The sequence below is a fragment of the Columba livia genome, chromosome 17, assembly GCF_036013475.1.
Source record: "Columba livia isolate bColLiv1 breed racing homer chromosome 17, bColLiv1.pat.W.v2, whole genome shotgun sequence".
Lineage (NCBI taxonomy): Eukaryota > Metazoa > Chordata > Aves > Columbiformes > Columbidae > Columba > Columba livia.
In genome coordinates this window covers 6843158-6868152 of record NC_088618.1, presented here as the reverse complement: position 1 = coordinate 6868152, position 24995 = coordinate 6843158, and the positions used below count along the sequence as shown (strand labels likewise).

At 44.3% G+C, this 24995-nt stretch overlaps 1 protein-coding gene across 3 annotated transcripts in view; it reads left to right on the top strand.

Annotated features, from left to right (window-relative positions):
• The window catches only part of TTC28 (tetratricopeptide repeat domain 28), a 99874-nt gene that overhangs the window by 4797 nt on the left and 70082 nt on the right, over window positions 1-24995 (top strand). Inside the window, exon 1 of one of the 3 annotated variants that reach the window (XM_065032992.1) lies at window positions 22094-22343. The exons of the other annotated variants lie outside the window; for them this stretch is intronic. Coding sequence (XP_064889064.1) covers window positions 22317-22343 — 27 coding nt within the window. The 5' untranslated portion in view covers window positions 22094-22316. Of the gene's footprint in view, window positions 1-22093; window positions 22344-24995 lie in introns of those variants that run through there. 3 annotated transcript variants of the gene reach the window in all.

Below are 24995 nucleotides of genomic sequence, written 5' to 3'. Positions count from 1 at the left end.
TCCTTTTCCTCTGGCCTTTAAATGGACATAAAGTTTTGGTAATGCCCTTCAATTCAGTTACACTCCACATGTCTGGGTCTGCACCTTTCAAAAATTCTTCAGATCCAACAATTGCTTGGGTATATTTGTTACATTTTATGGAGTTGGTTTGACTGTGTCGGTCCAAGTACACAAAGTATCTCCAAGTGTACCTAGTTAACCGGTGTCCTGTGTTCATTGTTTTTGCTCTGCTGGACTCAGCTACATGAAACAGTGTTTATTTCACCTGTGGTCTCCGTTTCAATGAAAGCTGCAGTCCTGTGCAGAATGTCCCGCTGTACTTCTCAGATAATTTCACTTTAGTCTTTGTAATATAAAATAGATCTATTAAATCCTACAGTTTTTGTTTGTAGACCAATATTTCAATCTTTATGTCTTCATATTAAAAAATAATAATAATAATAATAATTTCATTAAGCCCCCAAATCTTCCTTTCCATAGCTGCTGTTTCTAATAACCCCTCTGGGAGGCGGGTTCCAATCTCTCTGAGATTTTATGAAGCATTTTCAGGGTTTCTTTGGGGATGGGAAATGATGATGTTTTAGGGAAAAGATCAGTCTGTTACAGAACAGCAGGGTCGCTGTGGCCAGCAGCAAGATACCTGAATTATACAGAACAGCTCATTCTTATGATACAATAATACAGAGGTATCTGAACAAATTGAAAGATGACATATTAAAAATGAATGCAAAGAAACGTTGTTTTTGAATAATCTATTTGTGGTCCATGGGAGCTGATTGTCACAGCGGGCCAGGAGCTTCCAGATGAGAGTATCAGAATTACAAACAGGTTTAGGTTGTGGTAGATGGATGAGGAATAAGCTTTCACTTCTGGGGACATGAGGTTGCTCATTAGTGCAGAATTTTTGGAGTAGGAGGGAGAAGGAGAACTTGTATGTTCATATTTCTCTTTCCTGTGTGGTTCTCGGGCGCATCCTTTGCAGGACCAGCCTGGAGCGCTGGCCTTACCTGCGACTTCAGGTCCTGCTTGTGTATTTCAGTCTGTGCTGGGATGAAAACATTAAATATTTGCTGTATTAAGATGTGATGGCTGAGGTGTGTGACTGCTGCCGTAGTGATCAATACAGGGATTTCCTGACCGTCTAGCCGAGCAGTGCTTGATGACCACAGTCTGCCTCACACAGAGATTGTCAGGGATGGTTTTGTCTTTGGAATTTGGATTGTTTCACTTTTTTGTTTGTTTTGTTGGCAACATTAAGACAAACTCACCAAACAAACCAAGCACAGTTTTTTGCCTAGTATGCATGTTGCAAGCCTCCAGATGTACACACTCTAGAAGATACTGATACCAAAGAAGCATTCTGTGAAATAACTTCAAAATGGCAACGACACTGTGGCACGCACAGAATTTAATAGTAAATGCTATCCTAGCATTGTGGAAGTATTATGGGATTTTCTAACTGCAAAAGTATTTTCTAACTGCAGAAGTGTTTTCTGCCTTTGACCAGCTGGGAAAGGAGATGTTGAAAAACTTTTGTATAATAGGAAAGTAGCAGCCTTGTTGAGACCACACCTGGAATATTGTGTCCAGTTGTGGCCCCTCAGTTCCAGCAGGACAGGGAACTGCTGGAGAGAGTCCAGCGCAGGGCAACGAAGATGCTGCAGGGAGTGGAGCATCTCCCGTGTGAGGAAAGGCTGAGGGAGCTGGGGCTCTGGAGCTGGACAAGAGGAGACTGAGGGGTGACCTCATTCATGTTTACAGATATATAAAGGGGGAGTGTCAGAAGGATGGAGCCAGGCTCTTCTTGGTGACAATCAATGATAGGACAAGGGGTAATGGGTGCAAACTGGAACAGAAAAGGTTCCACTTAAATTTGAGAAGAAACTTGTTTGGGGTGAGGGTGGCAGAGCCTGGCCCAGGCTGCCCAGGGGGGTTGTGGAGTCTCCTTCTCTGCAGACATTCCAACCCGCCTGGACACCTTCCTGTGTAACCTCATCTGGGTGTTCCTGCTCCATGGGGGGATTGCACTGGATGAGCTTTCCAGGTCCCTTCCAATCCCTGACATTCTGGGATTCTGTGTGTGGAGACTCGATGAGGAGAACCTGTGTGCAGGTGTCAGCACAGGAGGTCACACAACGTAGCGGTGAGAAGTTTTTTCCCTTTGGTTTTCAGAAGTGCCTAACAGGGCAAAAAGCTGGCTTTATTTAAAATAAATGTCTGAACATTTGCATCATTCCAGTTCTAAGGCTACTGGAAAAAATTACAAACATGTGGCAGAAGAAGAAGAAATTCATATGTGTCTTTATACCTAATTGGGGAGAACAGAAGGAGGTTTTAATGATAACTTTGCATGTAATACTGGGGAAAGATTATACTCCTAACGTCTGCCACCAGTTGATTTGCTGCTGTGGCTTCAAGTTCTTCAGAAGCACAGAAAAGTTTCAGATTTCCAGTACTTTACACAAGGCAAAAAAGTAATTTAAGATATTTATTCTATCTTTACCGTGTTAACGTGTGAACTTTTTAAGTGCTGAAAAACTTGAGTCATTAATAATTGAGCTTATTATGATGATTTATTTTCTTGGAGAATATGTGTTTTATCTTGAATGAGGAGGTTTGGGCATAATGTTTGAAATGTCAATAAAAATGTAGCATGATCTCTACCACCAAATGTGTGCTGTTCACTGTAGCGTGCGTGAAAGCTCCTCTTTGTAACCTTTCTTACAGGGGCAGCTCAAAGCCTTTGTAAGTGACTTAATGTATTTAATAAGAAATAATTCTGACTGAATCCTATTGTTAGACTTATTTCACTTGAAGAATGCTAACTACTTGATAAAACCTTTGAGAAGTAGTATTATGCAAAGTGATTCATAGGTGAATGTTGAGGAGCCGTGTCCAGCCATGTGTGGTTAGTTGTGAAATACATATGATGTAGAAACTTGTATTTGTATTTTGTGGCAGCTCTTAGGTATATGATGTTGGAGATGTTTCCATCCATCACTGTAGTTCTCATCATCTTGCAATGTGACTTGTTTTTGCGGTTTGTTTAGGTTTGTTTTGGTTTTGAGTATCTGGTCTTCAAACACTCAATATTTTCTGCATTTGTTTTTCTGCTGTTCCAGCTGATGCTATTACAGCTTTGGCAATGATGACTCTGTCACCCTGAAGTCTTCACTGACTTCAGTTTTCCGAATCAATGCTTCCCAGCCCACCCTCAGATGCTGTGAGCAGAAAATCCCTGCTCTCGAGTGATAATCCTCAAGTATGAATGTAAACGTGAACTATGCCTAGTGGAATTCTATTTAAGAACTAAGTAACCTCCTTTAATCTAAGATTTGGCCTTTAGGAAAGAGCAGGCAGTATTTGGGTGAGAATAATTAACTGGTTTTTGGCACTGATGCGTGGTCTTAATCTCCCAACAGAAAAGTTGTTAATTAACAGGAGATGCAGTGACTTTGTCAGACTTGAATGGACACTCACAACCAAAGCCTCACGTGGGAGCAAGAACCACAAAGATGGATGTTTTCAGCACTCTGAGGAGTACCTGGATTTTATTTTAGTCCTTTGTGAGCAGAAGGGTGCTGTCTGAACAATTCTGTGTTGCTCTGCTGTTTGAAGCCCCAACAGAGTTTGAGGAGCAGTGTCCCCTGAAGAGCACAGCAGGTGACCGGCCGAGGGGCGGCCAAGGCGGCTGATGGGGTTGAAGATTGGGGTTCAACAGGGGCCTGTGATTATGTGCAACTGTATAAGCCACAGAACAGGTAAAAGTGTTATTTCTTAAAACAGGGACACTTTTTCCTATCAGCCTGGTTTTGAGCTGCAGCACCCTTTAGAGAAAAGGTGAATAGTCTGGAGGATTTAGTTGGTGTAAAAGGAACACACTGTGTGTATGTAATCTAAAAATAACTAGAATGAATTACTACCACTTTTCATCAGGCGCAGATTTCTCTTATGATCTTAGTCTGTCTCCTCCACTTCATTTAAAAACGTGGCTTTGTACATGCTCGTGGAGAACAAATCCAGAAGATAGAACAGGAAGAAGGGGGAGTTTGAGCCGTAAGGCCTCTGGGTATTTGAAGTGCGGGAGGGTTTTCATGTTGTCATGTAACTGTAGGGGAATTCAACAAAATAGGTTACGCTGGCATGTTGTTTAAGCTACTCCAGCTGTTAGTCATGTGAGCAGTTCTTTTTAAAGGAAAAGGGACATTTGCTGCTTCTCTCACGGTTCGGACTGCTCGCGGATCCTGTGTGTGCTCCCCCCGTGCTGCAGCAATCCGGAACGACCGAAAGTTTCTCAATGAATTGCCAGTAGAGTGCCCACCCTCAGCTGCATGTAAAACGTCTCAGCGAAGAATGTGACTTGACCACGTAACTTTTTTCATGAATAGGCCTCTTGTTTTTAATTTGATGAGCAAGGAACTTTCCAGTCCTGTCCTCTGGCTTACCATCTGTCTTTAATTTGCAGAAAGATGCATTCCAGTTTTTCAGGCATAAAACTGCTTAACAGATTTTTTTTGGCTTTGCTAGGACTTGCTGTGTTACGTTATCTTGAGATTCGTGCATTGGTTTCTGTCTTTTCGTCTCGCGGAATCACAGCATAGTTGTTGGATGGGACTTCTGGGGATCATGGGGTCACCTGGAGCAGGTTGTCCAGGGCATTGTCTGCTTGGGTTGTTAATGTCTCAGGGATGGAGACTCCAGAACCTCTCTGCACAACCTGTTCTGCTGTTTCACTACCCTCACCAAAAAGTTTTTCTTATGTTTAAATGGGTTGAGTTTCCTCCTCTTGGATATTTCTTTCTTTCCCAATATTATCATAATGGTCTGAGTTGAGGAATTGTGAAGGAGTACAATGAACAAAGCACACATGGGAGGGCGCTCTGTGCTTAGATATTTCAGACATAGTGATCTAATATAAGTCGTATATAGATATTTGTATTTAGTAGATATTTTCTAAGAGGTATTTAATTATTTTTTTTAAAGTCCATGCTGTTCATGCTGCTTTTTCCTTTTCTTTGACATCAAACTGGATGTGGCTGGCATCAGAGTGCTAATAAATCAGGGTCTCATAGATGGGATTTATCCCTGATGCAGAGCCATAGAGGGAGAGCAGCTATGTCTTATGGTTTGCTTTAAAAGTTATTGTATATATCACATTTATTTTCCTTTGTGTTTTTACTGTTTGCTCTATTTTTGGTTAACAGTGTCTGTCAGCCACTTACCCCCATTTATTGTTCCTTTTGCTACATTTATGTTACTTGCTGCTTTGATTAATCAAATCACAAACACCTGTGCCTCGGAGTGTTTTGGTTTTGTTCTGCAGCAAGTAGTCCTATTTTTGTTGGGTGTTTAGCATCCTGGATTTATATCGACTCTCTGAATTCATGATGTAGTTCTCATTGTCCAAGGATTAGAATCTGAGCAGCAAAAGAGTGTCTTGGATATTATGGATTCAAAGGTTGCTCCCGCCGTCCCGCAGCCCCGGGGGACGCGGGGTGTGTGTGACGGTGCAAAGGCAGGAGATGCAGCACAGGGATTGCTGCCGCATCAAGCACAGGTACTTTCTGAGTCACAAGCATGGCGACAGTTCAAACTAATGAAAACAGCGAAGAAATTTATTGCAATTCTTCTTATCTCTATAAATTCAGTGTTCTCTCAATGCCACTGCGCTCCGTTTGCTTCTGAGGGTGTTCGGGTCTCAGCCCCTTGTCTGAACTGCCAGACAAAGCAGGTGACAAATCCCTTTTGCCACAGCCTCTTTCTCCTTTGCTCCAAAGGGTAAATTACAAAGCCCCTTCTGTTATATGGAACAACATAAATAAATTACTCATAGTATGGCTACTACCCACTAGTAGAGAATTTACCCCCAAAGTTTTTTTCTTTTTTCTTTTTAAAGTTGAACAATACTGTCATTTCTGTCATATGGTGAATGGACACTCTAGTTTTGATTGTATTTTCTGGATTTGAGTTAGTTTTGATCTCTTTCCTTCTTCCCTTTGCTTTGGAATGTCAAGTTTGCCTCCTGGAAGTCAAATAACTGCATTTTTCTAGAAGTTATTAGAAGTCTGTCCTAAGATCCCAAACAAGAAATAGAAAATGTGTAAGCTCTTCAGCGCAGTTATTTTTATAATGTCTGATGACTTCTCCAGAAGTTGGCAGTGATACGCAAAATTCCTGTATTGCTTTTTTTCATCTAAAGCTGTTAAGGAGCCAGCTCATAGAAGTAATAGATCATATGAATATTGGTGCATATAAAATAGTGTAATAAAGGCATCCTTTTTGTTAAGTGTTCCAGTATTTGAGGCTATTCCTACCAAACTGTATATCTGATGGACTTTTTTAGTCTCGCGTTGGACGTTGGTCAGAATCCTGTTCCATGGGCTTGATAGGCCTGTAACTGAAAACTGTGCCTTTAGTTTTTCTTGTGCTGGAGCTCACACGGTGCAGTCATGTGTTAGACAAACCTCTGCTCACTTCCCCTAATGGAAAACCTATTTTTTATTTGGACAAATGTTATATTTATGGCTTTATGATGCATTTTTAATGGACTTCTTAAAAAATGTATACCAAGCCCTAGTTATTCTGGATGCTAACAGAAAGAAAATGTACTTGGATGAAACCTTTGTTAATAGAACCTCATCTTATGCGTGGCATGGAAAGGAACAGTCTTGGAACACTGCATTAAATACATCCTTTGGCATAATTTTCCATTGTCGCATGGCATGAAATGCCTAATATGCCTCAGCTTACTGAATATCCTTAACTTTGTTGACTTTGCTTGTGCTGCTTTAGGATGTTCAGCTGATGTTATGATGTGTCTTTCAGGTGCTAGAGACAGATCCAAAATAAGGGTCATAAAGCACAGTAGAAGACAAACAGGACAGTTTACGTTTATGGCACACAGGGAGCATGCCCATTTCAAACGCAGTCCTTGGTGATTGTTGCGACTGCAGGACAGGAGCCTTTGTGTGATCAGAGCAGGACGAGGTGGATGGAGCACAGTTTAAAATCCTGCTGAGAATGCAGGAAGCATGACTGTCAATTCTGTTGTCAGCTCAATCTGAACTCCTCTTTATAGGAGTGATTGTGTCAGCTGCAGTTTTTATTCTAATTAAAAAAGAAAACAATGATGTTAATAACATGAACAACTGTCACAGTACAGAATAGGGTGGTCAGTGAAGGGTGGAAGAAGCCGCCTTGTGTCTCTTTGAATGCTCCGTTCCCCTCAGCTGGTAGATGGTGAATATCTGCGCTTGTTCCCCAAGCGGAGCAGGCTGAAGGTCCATGGAATGGAGTTTAGACCCTGGTGGGTATGAAGTGGTTAAGGAAATGGGATGTGCAGGGTGAACATTTACCTTGTACCTGGTGGCTGTCAGAGGTGCAGGGACATTCTCACCCGGAGCTTGTGTCTGAGCTGCTGGATTTCCATGGTCACTGATGGACTTCTCCTCCAGAACGTAATCATTTCAGAGCCCATTTGTCCTATAGGACCGTCACACTTAGAAAATTTATTAAACTAAATTCTACTGAGTATTGTGTGGAAAAAACTAACTCAAATGTAATATAGGTGTCCTCCCCCCGTTGCCATGGTAACCGTCAGGTTGTGTTTGCTGGGCAGCGTCTCTGTGGGTCCGGCCTGGGACACCCTGTTGGACTTTTGGAATTTTTTAGGATAGGAATTCTGGACAGATTCTCTTATTTTTATTTTATTTTCCTGTTATTGTTTCTTGGATCATAATTCAGTCTTTATTGGTCTAAAATAAAAAATAATGTTCCTCTTTTTGCCTTTTTTTTTTAAATGAGATGGATAGGAACTGGAAAACAAGCAATCTAATATTAGATTCTATTGTAAATGCAACCTTTAGCCTCCCTCAGTTATCAAATAGGAATACATGTAAGCTTCCAGATTATCTTTTGTTTTTCGTCGCTTGAGCATCTTGTTTTTGGCTCTGACGGTTCTCCTGCAGTGAGCCGTAGTGTTATCAGAGGCTCATAGTCACTAATAGCAATTTATTTTAATGGCAGTTTCCCTGAATTCTCTGCCATGCCTTTAGACGTATGTGTCAGGCTTCAAGGCCCTTTACTCATATGAATCTTTGCTAGGAACATGGTAGAGTATTTTCACTCTGGAGAATTCGGATGTGCTGCACGCTCATGTTTATTTTATGTCGCTACATTTCATTAAGTTACCATTGTTGCCCGTGTGTTCGAGGAAGTGACTTTTTATCATGAGTGCGGTGGAGATGAAATGCATGCAACTGTATTTCAGGGAGTAAATTTTTCATTATTATAGCCCACGGGTACTAAATAAAAAATGTCAGCTTCTTGGATTTGGTTGCACTATAAAGTGTGCCTAGAAATAATGGATTCTGTGACTGTTTGGGAAAGGACAGCTAAAGCACTGAACTCTGCGGGGTTTGAAAGCAGAAAATACGTGCACTTAACTGCGGAGGGAAGTGTTTGGTGTTGCGATGTACAATCGTTAAGGCTTTGGAAAGCTGTAACAGAACAGGGAATGCAGCAGAAAAGGAATGTGGTTAAGTGGAGTGTGTGTAGTAAACGTAGCTTTTAAAAGAGCCTAACTTAATGTTCCAGAGAACAAAAAGAAATCGGTTGTCTCTGTGATTTCATGCCCTCCCACGCTTGTTCCGCTTTGTCTCGCACTCGGGCGATGCTGGTTCTGAAACCTGCCCGGAGAAGCCGTGACCATCAGCAACAGCCATTGTCTCTAATTCTTGCACACAATTTCCCCTCCTGTCTCCCTGCACAAAATTGTGCTTAAACTAGACCAAAAAAAACCCTGAAAAGTAACTTGTATTATTGGTAATTTAGAGTGCTCAGTACTATTAAGCACAGTGATAAATCATTTCTGGAACTATAAATATTTTCATGCGTTTGTAAATATGATGCACATTGTCTTGGTTTTGGTGCTTAATAAAACAGGTAAATTTAAAACTTGTATGAAAATAACTATCTGTATTTCAAGAACTAAAAATTTACTGTAGCTTCTGTGAATTCATATTTTGTAAAATCACACTGTAGAACAGAAAGAAGCAACTTGAATGTAGCAGATCTACAAATCTTGGTTCTATTAATCTGAGACATGACAGTTTTCCCAGTAAGGTAAGTGTGATGCTCTGGCTGGTCTTTGAGATACTGAGGCCTCTGAAGTGGCTTTTATGTTCATTTAAGTTAATTTTTTGCATTTTATCGCAGTAAAGACAAAGAAGGTGGTGCTTACGTTTTAAGTGCCTCCGAGAATGCCGACGTGTTGCTACAACCCCCAAAATCCTAATAGTACAACATACAGATTGTTACCGATCTTTTCCCTTACTCTGGTGAGCGCCCCCGTTGCCCAATGTCTGAATGAAACCGTAACTGCTTCAGCTATATCGAGAAAAAATATAATTGGGAAGCAGCATATTTGTTCGTTCAGGTGAACAGCAATGCTGTTCAGCTGTTCACACATCAGATATTGTGTAGCTGTCAGGTTCGGTCTAAGTCTGCGTTTGAGAAAGTCGCTCTGAGGATGAAGTACTTACAGGTGTGTGGGAACTTCATCTGCTGTCGTGATTCTGTGATTTTAATGGGGTGGCAATAATAAAGATGGAAAAACATATACCCTTTATGATCAAGGGGTACAAGGACTTTTTATTGCTGGTAGTACACAGCAACCAGGCACAAGGAAATTTTGTTAGTCTTGGAATATTTCCCGACTGCTAAATATCTAAAAACATATGAACAAAATCTAACAGGTTTTTATTTTACTTGAAAACAAATACAGGATATGAGTATTTCTTTAGTAATGTAGACAAAGCTAAGTTTGCAGTCAAGAATTGGAGCAGACGTCCAAAACAACTGGCTTTTAAAAACCAAAGCATCCCCAATCACTTGCACCAACACAAGTTGTTTTGTTTCTTATTCCCCCCTCACAAAAAATCAACCATCTGCCCATTAGATGTGTTGCAAATGGAAGAGTCGAAATGGAGCTGGTGTGGCTTGCAGCTTTTTGGCAGATGCTGAGAGACGTAAGGAGGACTTACTAGTACTTTTCAATAATAGTAAGTGGTACAGACAGGCCTGTGTCAGCAATAACATGACCATGTGAGAACTATTTACATTCTAGCAATGCCTATGCTGCACGCATAGCGAGTTTAATAGCCAGCACGGAGGCCTCTGCCACATGTTGCAGGCGTGTTAAACACTGAAAACCGTTGGAAGACTATTATGAAATTTCTGTCGTTCACACCAATACAAAACTCAATCCTCTGTGACCTTCAAGTCTATATTTCATGTTTATTGTAACGTAGAATCAGAGGATCATGAAATGGTTTGGGTTGGAAGGGACCTCTAAAGACCATCTAGTCCAAACATATGCTACCAAAAGCAAATGTGGAGATCTTTGCGTCTGCATGAGGTGTACAATTCTTTGAGCAAGCTCGTCTGCCTAACATATGGAGGGCATTTTATAATGGAAAAATTTTCATTTCAGTGCCTTTTGTTTGCATTGAGTGTCTCTTGCTCATCTTTCCCAACTACCCCAAACAAAAAAACCCCAAAAGCTCAGCCAGGGGTCTGCGATGTCTTGCAGTAGGATTTGAAGGGGCAAGGGGTTTGGTGGCATGTGGAATTAGAACGAGGAATTGTAATTCTTTTGAGATAAAGCAGCAAATTTGGGGCTTGCTCAAGTTTCTCAAATCTTCTGGCTGGTGCCATTATTCTTGTGAGCTGCAGGTGATAAGGAGCGTGGCCAGTAGCCAGTTTAAATCTCTGCGACCCCGAGTTGGATCCTCCTTGGAACTTGTGCAGATTCATGGTGGAGGCTCCATCTGACACTTGTCAAAAAGGGAAAATACAAAAAGAGAGATAAGAAGGAAACTTGGAAAAGGCTAACTCAAAAAACTAGCAGCAATTAGAGTACACACCGCTGATTATAAATAGATATTTCTTGAGAGATAGACTGGATCTTATAGCCTTGTGGTTAAGTCCTTCCCCAGAGCTTTGGAGATGCACTTTTCAAATTATTCGTCCTCGTTTCTGTTCCCGGTTTTCTAGGTGAATTCTTTAAACGTTGGGTTACCTGATCTCTTGGTACCCTCTTGTCTCCTTTCATCTTCCTGGATGTGAAAAAATGTCTTTATCAATTTTGCATTGAAACAGGAATTCCCATGAAAAACTAAATTTCATAAGGCAGTGTTTTCAATCTGTGATGGCTTCAATCAAAAATGCTTTTGACTGGCTTTATTACCCATTTATTTCAAGGGTTAAAAGAACAAAGTCTTGAACAGTGCACAGGATGATAGTCAAGATGTGACTATTCAATAGTTACTCTGTAATAATGATGGAATTCAGCATCCTTGCAGCTAGAATAAACAAAAATTGATCACTGTAATAGTGAGCTTAGAAGAAGAAAACGACATCAAAATGAGGAGGCTCGTGGACAGGCAATTTAATCAGAGAACGGTATAATTTCTCTTTTGATTTGCCCTACAAGGTAAAACCTATTTCCTTAAGTGCACTGGAGAGCTGCGTTGCTGCTGAGCTAGTGATAAGTGATGAGTATCACACAGCGTCTCACCTGCAGAGAACAATGAAATTATACTGCATCACCTGCTATTACCTATAGCAAAGAAAAACAAATGTCTTTTGGGGAAGGGGAAATACAGGTTCTCCAGTTTTCAGGTTGATAAAGAGTTAAAAACCCCACTGTGAATAAAAGGAAAAAGTCAGAATTATGGCCTTGTGCAGAGAGAAAATGTTTACAGGCAGGATAAAATACAAGCAATTTAGGAATTCTTTGAAAACTGTTTTCAAGTAGATGGGAAGTAGAATGGGTGTGAGTGGGAGAGAACACAGCACAAGAGGCAAAGCATGAAATGAGGTTTTGCAAGGGAACAGCGTTTGGGTTGGAAGTCAGCCCTTTTCCCCGGGGGGCTCTGGGGCTCGTTCTGGTGGTCTGCACGGTAGAGCCTGAGCTTTGGCAGGCGGGAGAGCGCATGATGTCACCGCGTGTGGAACACATGCACCCGGAGCCAGGAAACGCTGTTCGCGCCGCAGCGCTGCCAGATGTGCGCGCTGGAACGCGCGCTGGGAAATGGAACAACTGGCTCTGGAAAGATACTGAGAGATGATATAAGAATGTCCCGTGCTGAGCCTGGTCCCAGCCGCAGTCTCTGCTGAGCACAAACACACGCCGTGGGGTTTCTCACTCCTGAACCCCGGGTTCCTGCTCTCAGGAGCAGCTCCTAGAGAAGGCCGCAATCAGCGTGTTTCTGGTGTTCAGAGGTGAGCTCTATTTTATCTGGAAAGCTCGTATTTTATCCAGCAAACATATCTGGAGCTTCTGAGTAGAACTTATTTGCAGCAGATGAGACTCAAAGGAATCCATTCACTTCAGTTCCCACTCCCCTTACGAATGGTCGCGCCATCCCGCGCCGCCGGTGCCAGCTGCTCTGCCGAGCCACGGCTCTCGCCACAGATTAACGTGCTGCCAGCGATTGTTTGCATCTCTCACTCAACCTGCTTCACGTGCAATAAAACCAAAGGTGGGTTTACGTTTTTCTGTATTTCAGGATGAAAATACGATTTCATTACAAATTTTGAGGTCAGTTAAGAATATCTGTATTCAGTGCACTGTATGTTACTTGGTCATCTGTGTACAGAGAGTTAAATTTAGTTGTGCTCCTCCTTCCTTTTGCACAGGCATGTGAGATTTGAGGGAGGAGGGAGCTGTTGGAAGCCAGCAACAGGACAAAGCCTGCAGAAAGCCAGCAGTTCCCTGTCCAACCGGGACAGCCTTTCAAGCTTGAGAGACTTCTTTCTGTTTTGTACATTTGTGCTATTATCCCTGCTAAAAGGATTATTGCTAGCTAGTGGTACTGTGATCTTGCTGGTCTGCGTAAAGACCCCAAGCACGTGTCCTGTAATAGTTACACAGATAACCTGCGCCTCTGGAATCTTCGGAACTGTGCTGATTTTGCAGTGTCTGTTTCAGGTGTACTCTGGTGGTTGCCAGCAGCACGTGTTGTGCTTCTCAGGCCTCCTCACCCTTCTGTGCCACTTTAATAAGGAAAAGCATAGTCCTGTAAATATCACTGTGCTTGGATAGACATGAGAAATGCTCCCAGATGTCAGACTCCAAGGCATAAACTTTAACAAGTGGCATCAGGAAGGAGTTTTCTTCCTCGTACACAAGATACACAATTTGCTATGTTCTTCGTTCTATAGAAGGAAGATCTCTAAGAGGTATGTTTCCCCACTGATCAGACGGATTTTGTCTGTTATGTCAGAAGGATCAAGACCAAGCAAACTAAATGACTGATTTAATAGGCCAGGCTGTCAGATCTAGGGAGCAGCTTCTCTAATCTGCCATGTGGTTCCTGTAGCAGCTCAGTTCAGCAACAAGAACTCTTTTCTTTATTGAGGCTGAAATGATTTGGAATAAACCATTGTGAAACTGTTTTAATTTTAGGACTTTAAAGTTATGCTTATTAGGCCTAAGCCTATATACAGATTAATTAGATGGGATTTGTGATCAGAAGGATAATCATAATCCTAAGTGTAAATATGAGCTTGTTGGCAGCACTTTACCTAAATTATGATACTTGCAGAATGGCCATTGGGTATTGATGTGCAAAACTGGTGGTCACTCAGTTCCTGAAACCTGCTACCCTGTCATGTGGAACAGAGTAAAGGTCTGTGACCAGGCAGAGAGGATATATCAAACTAATCTGGGTCTCTGCTGTCTGTCATCGCTTGTATATGCAGCACATAAAGAAGGCATCGTATATAACAGTGAAATTCTATAACTATAGGGCCTTCTCCATCTCTCCCGGGTCTTAATAGTGATACATGAGACGGCTGGTGGAGCCTGGGCTTTGAATTCTGCTGTGGATGCAAGAGGTAGTCCTTACTCTGAGGACTTTACACGTGTCAGCAATGATGTTATAGGGATGCGTATTACATTACTCACTCTTTTCTCTCTGCTCTGTGCGTCTGCAAAGAGCTCCCGTTTCAGGGGTATCCACTGATAATCTCAATTTTTAAATGTCAAAATCTGTGTTGGAGAAAAAGGAGGATATAGAGTGCAGGTGACCTTCAAGGACGAGTCTGTGCTTTGGGGTCTGCTGCTGGGGATCAACCTTTGTAATAAATCTTTAGTAAGAAAAGAGGCTAATTGTCAAAACAGATTATGGAGTCAACATCTGTTTACTTAGTCTTCTAATTGCATGGTTTAATTTTTTTCTTTAAAAAGTATTGAAAGTATTGAACCCAGGAGGTTACACTTAAGTATGAGAAGAAACTTCTTCTCAGTGAGGGTGGCAGAGCCTGGCCCAGGCTGCCCAGGGAGGTTGTGGAGTCTCCTTCTCTGCAGACATTCCAACCCACCTGGACACCTTCCTGTGTAACCTCATCTGGGTGTTCCTGCTCCATGGGGGGATTGCACTGGATGAGCTTTCCAGGTCCCTTCCAATCCCTGACACTCTGTGATTCTGTGAAAGTTAACATTTTATCATCAGTAAGCACTTACGTAGATGCAGATTGAATATTTTCTTATTTTTGGTTCTTGCGAAGAGCTCACCTCTCACCCTTCCCATCAGCCTGGGGTGGAAGTTGCTGGTTGGCTCCTTCTGTTTCTCCATGCAGAAAGATTTCAGTACCTCTCTGAGCCTCACGCTCTTTCAGTGTGGATGCTTGAGCACACAATGTTAAATGAAGCAGCTACGTTCTTCTGTATTTTTAGGCTGGAGCCATGGCTGGAGCCAACAGCTGTCCTAGTTATTCTTAAATATTCTCACAACTCTATGCTGAAAAAAGTCTGGGCTGGCAGTGGGTCTCCATCTGGAGATGCTCCTCCAGCAGCAAGTTGGACTAAATGGTTATTGTAGGTCCCTTCCAACGGGAACTATTCTATTCTGAGAATCTGAGATGTAACCCCTCAGAGTCCAAATCATCCCTGCTCCAGTTGTTTCAGTGGTGCTGTATAGTTTTACAGCATCTCAAGGTTGTTTCCCACTTTTAGAATGGTTATCTCTGACATGGCAATGACAAGTTGTTCCTTAAACTATTGCCTAAAGAAAGAGCTGCTCTTTGAACATCTTTCTGAAGAAGATTTATCTGGGTTTTTTTTTTGAGAGCTCATTGGCTGTGTATCTGTAGACACTTTGTCATTGTGCAGAAGTTCCATTTATTCCTTTCTTCCGTTCTCGTGATGCTGCAGCAGTGAGAAGGGCTGCTGTGCAGCTTCAGCAGACTGTGGTTTGGGGAAAAGCTGATACTGCATATGGATGAATTGTGTCACATCTCTTATTCATACCGTCCCGACTGAATATGTGAACAGACACAAACGAAATTCCTGCTTCACATTTTACAAGAAAGTTCAGCAGAAGAGCTGTCTATCATTGTAAATCAGTAAGAGAAGACTCCTTAGAGAGTTATAAGTGCTGTTTCTGACTGTTACAGGATCTTTTGTGGAGTATCTCGGGCTCAAGGGTGGGATAGCTGCTGTAACGTACCTACATTTCCACTGTGGGGAAGAGAAATTTTGAATAGACAAAACAGATCTTTTGCAGTACAGTAGTTTTATTCTGTAGCCCTTTCAGAGGAACCTAAAAAAGAATTTTAAATTAAACCTTGCATTGCTTTTAATTTAGAAAGTATGTTCTGTGTCCTGAAAACCAAGACAAATTTAATATGCAGAGTATGTCACAAAACTCTGTAGCTTCTTACCCCCATTTCCTCTTCCAGAGAAAACTCTGAGCTCCAGAAAAGGTATTAGTTGTACTCATTGTATTCATTGCAGCAGTTTGTGTGTTTTCTGTTTTTTGCTAAGTACTGTAGATTTCTGATCGACTGTGTCAAGGCAGAATCACCACCACGTAGCACCACTTGCTTTGCTTGCTGGGACTCCTGGCAGGTGAGCTGATCCATCCCACTCTGCAGCTAGTTGCATTTCTTACATGAAATCAATTAACACACTTTGTCTTTCTCCCACACCTCTGTTTTTGTGTCTAGTCTCTTTGAATTACCCCTTTACTGTCCCTCCTGGCTTTTCATACTTCATAAACTTTTTTAAAGCTTCTGTTCCGCAAGGCTGATAAGTGAACACAGGCCAGCCGGCCTGGGGTGGCCCTGCTCGAGGACGCGGTGACTCCAGAGGTCCCTTCCCATCCCCTGGGATTCTGTGGTTTATTGCCTACAGACAAACGGCAGCCTCCAAGGCTCCCACAAAATGATGCAAGCCCTAAAGGAAAGAATGCTTTTTGGTTTTAGCCTTGCCTCTTTCCATTCTTAATTTTTTTATTTTTCAGTAGCCGGTAGTGGTTTAAGCTGCTGGTGGTTGGAAGGCAGGTCCTGCAGAATGGCTGGAGTTGCTTGGCAACGAGCGGGAGCCCGGAGGGAGGCGAGGAAGAAAGAGCAGCTTCCGAATATGTGAACAACAGCATCCCCTCTGAAATCACTGGCGTGTGAAACACGAGAGTTTCCTCAAAGACCTGCAGCACTTGGGAACATTTCTTGGGGACGTGAGGGATTATTGTGAATATCGGAACATGGAATGAAATTGTGGTTGCCTTTGAATTCTGCTCCTTACAGTGAAAGATATTTATTTCTAAATTTCCCATTCAGGAGGTCCCCTTCCCCTCTCCGACTGACAGAACTCCCTGTGCGTTTGTGTTCGTGGCTCCACAGCATTGCTGCCGGTTCTTTGGAGTCCATCAGTGCTGCTGCTTAATGGGGCGGACGAGGTGTCACGGGTGCTGTGGAGCAGGGGTGCAAGGACAGATGCAGACGTGGACACAGACACACACACGCCCACGCACCTTCTCTTTTCACTCTGTCTCTGGCTGTTTCTCTTTCCCATGTGTGTGCTTTCTTTCCTGCTCTTTGCTCCCCCTCTTCCTCCCGCCCTGCCCTGCAGCCCCTTGTTTCTGGCAAGAGAAAACCAGCCCACAAGTTCAACCTGCTTCCTTTGGGGTTTTTATGGAGTTGTTTAAACTTGTTCAGTGGAAAAGATCCCATGGAACTGAACTATGTAGGGACAGGACGCGTCTGCCTTTTCCAGCGAGAGAAAAGCCCTTCTGCCTGGGTCTGCTTCAGAAACTTGACCAGAAGCCTCACCTGTGTGTAAGGTCAAGCTGTGTATTTGTCAACTTTTGTGATCAAATTAGCAGTGTCACTAAAGAAACAATTAATTTCCTTGACAGCTGGATTTTTTTAAACAGTACTAGTCTTAAAGATTTGGAAGGTGCCTATTGCACTGTTAGTCCAACCACTGATAAACAGTAAATGCTGAAAAATAAGGCACAGTTTCAGTGCTCTGAGGTAGCAGAATGTTCCCCCGCTCAACCCCACGCTGCATTCCTTTGGAACCTGCAGAAATGTCCTTGCAGGGGAGGCGGCTGAGCCTGTCCTGCAGAGGGTGCCAGCCCCTGCGGGGCAGAATGTGGCTCCGCTGCGGCACGTGCAGATGCCCCCATTGCCACCGGCCTTGCGAGAGGTGCAGATGAGCTCCCTGCTTGTCCTGGTGTGATGCACGTGTCAGGTAGTTACAGGGGATTTATTTGGCTCTTTGAATTTATTACTTGAGAGCAGATAGTGATGCGAGTCACCAAGGGAAGGCTGGGGGAAGAGGCTTCTCCAGGTGAGGACAGAGAGCAAAAAGGTACTTTTTGCTAAATCTTTGCCTCCCAAGCATTACTTTGACCCGCATCTTGACTGAATTACACTTGTCTCCATAGCAGCAGTAGTTGTGCTTCCTATGGAAAAAGGGAGGGGGAAGTCATAATTAGAAGCAGGTCCCAAACACCATGTTTTCTGCTCTGAATCATGTAATGAAAGAGCTGAAGCTTCTTAAGCCAATAACAGAGTCACCATCAGCAGTTTGAAAGCAGACACCTTTCTTGGGAAGACAGAGTTAAAATTTAGTATATATTTCCTATCCAATAAACTAGACAAATATGTGTTTTGCTGTAAGACTATCACATAAACATTTCACAGGCACAACACTACATTTAGATAATGCTTCTCTTGATGAATACAATTACTAGCCAGAAAATTTCTATTTGCGACTGGAACTTTTGTCCTTGGGCTTCTTGCTCTGGAAGTCCCCCATCTCTGTCTTGCTGGGTGCTTTGCATTAATAGCTTTTCCCTTGCGAATAATGAAGGATTTGTCCCCCATATTGATTTCTGAATATTTTAGAATATTGACTTATGTGTGTGCCCATGAAGAATCAGAACACTGTTTAGCTACTTCTTACCTGTGTTTCGTTCCTGTTTGTCCCTCCCGCAGATGTGTTTGAATGGTTATTCTGTTAATATTAGACTCGATATTGTGTGGACAGACTTCTTTCTAGTTCCTCATGTGAAGACCTGGAAATTACGTGTTCTACATATATCTTGCTTGTTGAAGTGTAGGACACGGAGTGTGCTGGGTTTGGTGGGGATTCCGCAAGGAGCCAAACATGCAGCACGTCCGGCTGAAGCCGTGTCTGTGCGGGGGCCTGTTCCTCAGCCCCAGCGCGGGTGTCAGCACCTCAGAGGGGATGCTCTATCACAAGATTAGCTCTAATCTTTTGTTAACCTATTTGATCATTTCATGGTACCACTGAATAATTTGTAATTAGTAACAGGCACCTACAGCCCTCAGATAATTTAGCCTGTGTGACCACCTCCCTCCCCTGCCCCTCCAGCTTCATGAATCCAGTTGCCAGCAATAAATGCTGTAGGCTTTTTCCTTATCTTCAGTTCTGCATCTCTTTGAACTAAATTGTGCTACAACTCTCTAATTAGTCTTAAGCAACCAGTTTTTCTCAGCTGCTTCTCCTGTCAGAAGTGGTATTTTCCAGATAAGTATATCCTCATTTTTCAAAGCCCTCTCCTTGGTTTTTCAGGCTGGATTATACTGCTGTGAAAGGAGCTTTTTCTACTTGACTAAACAAAGTATTTTCTGAAGTGATTTTCAGTGTTTTGAAGAGAGTCAGCTGCTGAGATGTGAACCCCAGGTAACCTAATAAGGAAAATAATCCCTGCTACTGCTATACAGCATAGAACAATCGATATTTATTATCAAGAGGACATGGTGAAATGCTCCAGTCCAGAAGCAAAATGCCACAGGAACAAAAGGTAGATGGACCAGCAGACCAGTATAATGTGCAAAAACTTTCCAGGACCTTGAATTACTTTCCTAGTGTGCTGTATTCTTGCCCTTTACTGTGCACTTCCTTGGATTGCACGTGTGTCTGTAGAAGAGAAGGAACCATAGATGGTGTGCCCAAAGCACCTCCTGTGTGGAGGCTGGAAGTGAATTTTGACTAGAAGTTGCACGAGAACTTGCCATAAATTAACATCTAGAGAAGACACTTTCTCCCTTCCGTGGCTGTCGTGTGCTTAGCAGCTGCAGCAGCTCAGATCAAGTGTGCTGCACCCGACCATTAAACAATTGCAAGGTGCCCTGTTTGTGTGCAGCGTGCTGGTTTGAGGCAGACGAAACGATGGATGCAGAATCATTGTAATGAATTGAAGGCTGCTTTAATAAATTCAGAAATAAAAGGATTTGATTTTATTATGCTTCATGAATTTGCCAAGGGACCTGGCTATTAGGAGCTTGATCTACATCCCTCTTGCTGTGTTGGTGTGTTGTTAACTGTTGAAGTGCTGGGGTCTTTCACATTGCCAGTCCAGGGAGTTCACAGGAAACTGTACGTTGTTAGATCAAGTTGTTACTCTAAATCTTTATGTACCTGCTGAATGCTGTCCAATTAGCTGCTTGCTAATCTGTGCAATGACACAATAAGTGTGCACTTTGGGTAGCCTAACTTGCAGTCTGCTCACCAAGACATCTCCAACAGGACTATTTTCTACTTGCAGTACATGTGATTGCTTCTAGATGATGCACTTTGGTTCAGCAGAGGGAATTTCAAGGTGTAACAAAGTATTAGAACTTGCAAGTTATTAAAAATGAAGGGTTGTGCAATGAAGGACATAGTACATCATATAGTTTTAGTTTCTTGCCAAAGATTAATTTGAAAAAGACACTTTAAAGATTTTTTTGTTGAATTGTAAGATGAGATCTGACATCAGATATCTCTTAATAACACACAGCCTTTTTCTATGTTGCTGGGAAGTGGAGCTGGTGGTTCCTCTTTGGCTATTTCACCTTTAATGGACTGAGAGGAATTGAACTTGGATGGACCAACACTATCTTCTATTTAGCATTCGCATTATTACATCACTTGTCCACTGATTCAGGCTGAACTTTACAAAGCATTAGCACTTGAATTTCTTGGCTTTGCGGATTACTGGAGAAAATGAATTGTTTCACTTTGAAACGGACATGAGGATTCCGTCCTCGTGATGAAGGAAGCTGCCAGCATAAGAGGATGGTTTCAGCATTTTCTGGCAATTGAATCACTACATACTGAGTGGCTTCCAACCTGGGAAGAGAAAGTGGAACCTTAAAAACAAACCCAAAAATCATGCTGCGTTTTTTTTTAATCTTAAAGAATTCGGATAACTCTCTGACTTTGAAAAAGTGATTAATGTTTGCCATCTCCTTCAGATGTCAGGCATTTATGCTGCCTTTATTCTGGATATTTTCTATAGCTTTGAAAATAGTGCCAACATTATTACTTTTTTGAACAGAAAAAAAACCCCACAACTTTAAATATAGACGAAATGCCAGTCATTGGAGTGGGAATTAAGATTGGGACTGAACTAGCTCGCTCCCTTTTGTGACAGGTGTGTATGCACAGCTCCTGCTTTGCTTCCTCTTAATTATCGTTACTCAGAAAGAATTTCAAAAACCTCCTGTTGATCATGTCAAAACAACACATTTTGCAATCTGTCCGTGAGTTAAATTGTTTCTTTCTGACAGCATTATGGTAAAAGGCATTATCTGAGTTGGAGCATTTTTTTGTCTTTACTTGAGTACCAGCTCTGCCATCTACAGAACTCTGCAAAATTGTCAATGCTTGCATTTTAATTTATGGAAATCAATGAGTTTTGGGGCACACAGTCGATACTGTTAGTATGATAAAAGGGTGTAGCTCCATGGTAGGTGAGCTCTGATGAGTAAAACCAGATGGAGTTCATTTTCTGCGCTGACACGTGTTCTTTTCTGTCCCTACTGCTTTTCAAAGCTTTATTTTTCCCTTGCATCTTCTTGGCAATTTAATGTACTGCATGCTGCCGCAAGTACTGTTGGTAATGCAGACGAAGGTGTATGAACAGGAACATGGAACGGAGAGCAGGTGTTTGCGGGTGTTTCAGGGAGGATGGGAACTCCCCAGGTTGCTTTATGTGTGGTGCTGATGTGTCTGGAGCTGCTGCCCGAGCTTTGGCTTTGCTGGGACAAGGAGCAGCCATGGCGGGGGCATGGCAGCCCCACCTGCTCCTGCCTCCCTGTGATCTGATGCACATCCCTCAGCAATGAGGAGCTGCCACAAAGATAAACTGACTTTTCTGTTTGCAAGGGACCTAGCAGTGAATATTTGATCCGTGTTTGGATACTACAGTTGCCGTTATTGTTCACCTCTGAGATGCTGCACTGTTGGGTGCCAGTCATGGCAAACTATGGCTCTGTACCTCTTCAGTAATATAAAACCAAGTTAAATGTGTCGAGTTCATCTATTAAGGATTTTTAACTCTCCTGAGACTCTTCCTTTTTTAGAGAATTGTCTCAGAACAGTATCAAGAGCTCAGGCTGAAACCTCTCAGAGGAGGGCAGAATGCGGGAGCTGCGCAGCTTCACCCTCGAGAGCGATGGAGCCGGTGGTACCGCGGCCCCCTGCACCCCCCTGCACCCCCCTGCGCCCCCGGGCCGGGACCCTCCGCCGGGCCACGCTGCCGCTGGGAGGGGGGCACCGCCGCTGTGCGCGCCCCCTGCTGGCCGGGAGGCCCGTGCGCGGCTCGGGGGCGGGCCGGGGCGGGCCGGGGGCGGTGGCAGGACCGGGGGCTCCCGGCGGCGCGGGGGGGCGGTGCGGCGGGCTCTGCCCGCGCCCCTCTCTGCCTCCGTGCGGCGGGCGGCGCCGGCCGGGGCTCGCCCCACACTCGGCGCAGGGCGGCCGCGCACGATGTGCCCGGGAGCCGCGGCTCCCTGCGGGCCGCGGGCGTGAGCGCGGCGGCGGAGCCGCGGGTGGGCAGAGCCCCGCTCCTATGGGCCTGGCGGCGGGGTCGGCTCCTCTCCCGCGGGCGCGGCGGGGCGCGGCGCGGGCCTGGCGGCGGGGCCGGGCAGCATGACCGGGGGCTGCCGCCCCGCTGCGCCCGCCGCCGGCACCCGAGCGCGACCTTGATGCTCCGCGACCCCGCTCTACAAATATGATGAAATGGCAGCCCCGGAAGAAGGTGGGTGACGCGCCGGCAGGGCCCGCGGGGGAGCCGGGCTGCCCCGGCAGCCGCGGGCGGAGCGGCGGGGCCGGCCGGGTGCCCGTCCCGGTCTCCGTCCCCATCCCCGTCCGGGACAGCCGGGCCGCGCTCCCCGCCCGCTCTCGCTGCGGGGCTGGCCCGGCAGGCGCCGGAGGCGTCGCGAACTTTTCTTTCCCTCTGGGGGCCGTCGCTCCCCGCCCCGCCCGGGCCGCCGAGGGGCAGCGGGGCTGGGCCGGGCTCCGGGCCGCCGTGTCCGCCCGCGGGGCCTGGCGGGGTCGGGCCGGTTGTCGGGCCGTTCCCTAATATGGCTGCGGGGCTGGAGCAGCGTTCCAGCGCGGGGTCAGCGGCGGGGCCGGCGGCACCCGGTGTCCCGGGGAGGGGCCGGGGCCGCCCGTTGCCGGCTGGTGACCGGCGGCATCGCCCCCCCTCGCCGTGTCCGTGTGGTGGCTCCGCGGGTTCGATCCCTGGCAGGACGTTCTTCTTCAGCGCGCTTGGCAGTGCGTTTTATTGACATTCTTTTAAGGGAAAATCTCGCAAACTGAATGTGCTGGGCTGCCCCTCCTCAGCAATGACCCCTTGCTTCTGGCAGCTGTGGACTATTATACTTTTGGTTTTCTGTTTTTTTTTTTTTTTTCCTTTCTTTTGGAAAAACCTGCTTGAACCAGCAGGGCTCCTTCTTTCTTTGTAGCATGATGTGTGATACTGTGTTTTACATCAGGGAAGAAATAGAAATCATATGTGAAATGCATGAGAGCGTCTCTCGCTTGCAGTACTAGACACTGAAATAAATAGTGCTTCAGAACGTCCTGATTGGAGTGTGTATTGCCACTGCATCTCCGGGTAATCCGTCAGGCTTTGTGTCACTGATACCTCATCTCTTTTCAGCTGTCCTGAAGCTGTTCTTTCAATTTTTTCAAGCAGGCAATTGCTTCTAATGAGTGGAGTTCTTATTTCAAATAATTGTCTTCAACAGGATAAATAGATGAAGGGCAAGCTTGATGGAAGTGTCTGCATTTTTCAAGCCCCTCTGCGCCTCCTTTCGAACCGGTTTTAAGATGTCTACAAGCTATAGATTTTTAAGTGTCTGTTTTTACTATTTTCAACTGAATGTGCAGTCACTCCTGTGGTTATGGCTATGGAAACCCCTCCAGGCCATGGTTACAGCAGTATCGACTGAACCACTGAAATATTATTCTTGGCTGCTGGCTGGACTCCTCGGCTCTGGAAGATTCCGTTTCGAGTGTCAGGATTCACTCTGCAGTATTGGCTCATCCACTTATGCTTAAATCACATTGTCAGTTGTTATTTCTTTTTTCTCTGCATTATCATCTGTGTCCAAATCAAATTGATTTTGGGCAACCTGATTTGACTGTGTAAAGGGCACAAAAGATAGCTGAATTTGTCTGAACTGTCAAGCTTTTTACTGGTCTGAGCAAAAAATGATTCCTGTTCCTGCTATGATGTGATGGAAACTATGTGCATGTTGGAATAGGTTCTGTTTTAACTGTAGTACCAATAAAATCTCAGCAGAGGTTATTTTGTCGGTGTTGCCAGCATACTCATGTGAGCCAGGGGATGTGCCAGGTGAGGTTTAGGTTGGACATCAGGAAAAGGTTCTTCACCCAGAGGGTGCTGGACACTGGAACAGGCTCCCCAGGGAGGTGTCACAGCTCTAAACCTGAGAGTGTTCAATAAGAGACTGGACAACACCCTCAGGCACACGGTGTGAACTGTGGGGTTGTCCTGTGCAGGGACAGGGGTTGGACTCGATGATCCTTGTGGATCTCTTCCAACTCAGGACATTCTATGATTTCTGCTGCCCTGGGCGCCTTTGTAGCGTTGCAGTCATGTGCCTTACAGAGCAGTTTCAAGAAAATGACTCACGCAAACCGCTCGAGAAGGCACTGCTGCTCCATTTCTGAACAGGACACACAATGCGAAAGGCGGTGTAGTAGCTGCAGCGTTCCTGAAGCCCTTGGCTCTTTATCGCTGTTGGTCGTTTGTGAAAGTGACTGAGCAGTGATTTGCCCGCCTCTTTCCTGTAAAAATATCCAAATATGAGAGCTGTCAGTACAAAAGCTGAACATGTGTTCTGCTGTACTAGATTAGGAGTCTTACTTGATTTATTAGATTTGTACTCACCTTCTTTTGCTCTACCTGCTTTTTTTTTTTTAATTATTAAATGTGTAAAGTGTTTTGTTCATCGCGTGATATTTGCTTTTACAACTGTTAAACTGTGCAGCATAGGTTCAGATGCGGTCCTGTCTGTAAACCTGGAGTAAGCTCCTTTGTTCGGTGATGCTAAGAGGCAACTATCACCTGTAGTGTGTAAGGCGTTATCTTGCCTTCAGCTAATGAAAAAAAGTTTGCATGCGACTGATCTGTCAGAAACCACGTATATTTTTCTAAGCTTAGAAAATTACTATTGTTACTAAGTTTTTCCGTGAGCACCAGAACTAATAAAGACTCTTGCCCTGTGGTCTCCCCCGCCTCGCCTCTGGCTCCATTTCCCTGCAGGGTCCCAGGTGTCTCTGCCTGGCAGGTGGCTGCTCCAAGTGCGGTGATGGTGGAATACGGTGGAACATGGTTCTCGTCAGACGGTCAGCACAGGAGAGCCTGTTTTCTTGGGAA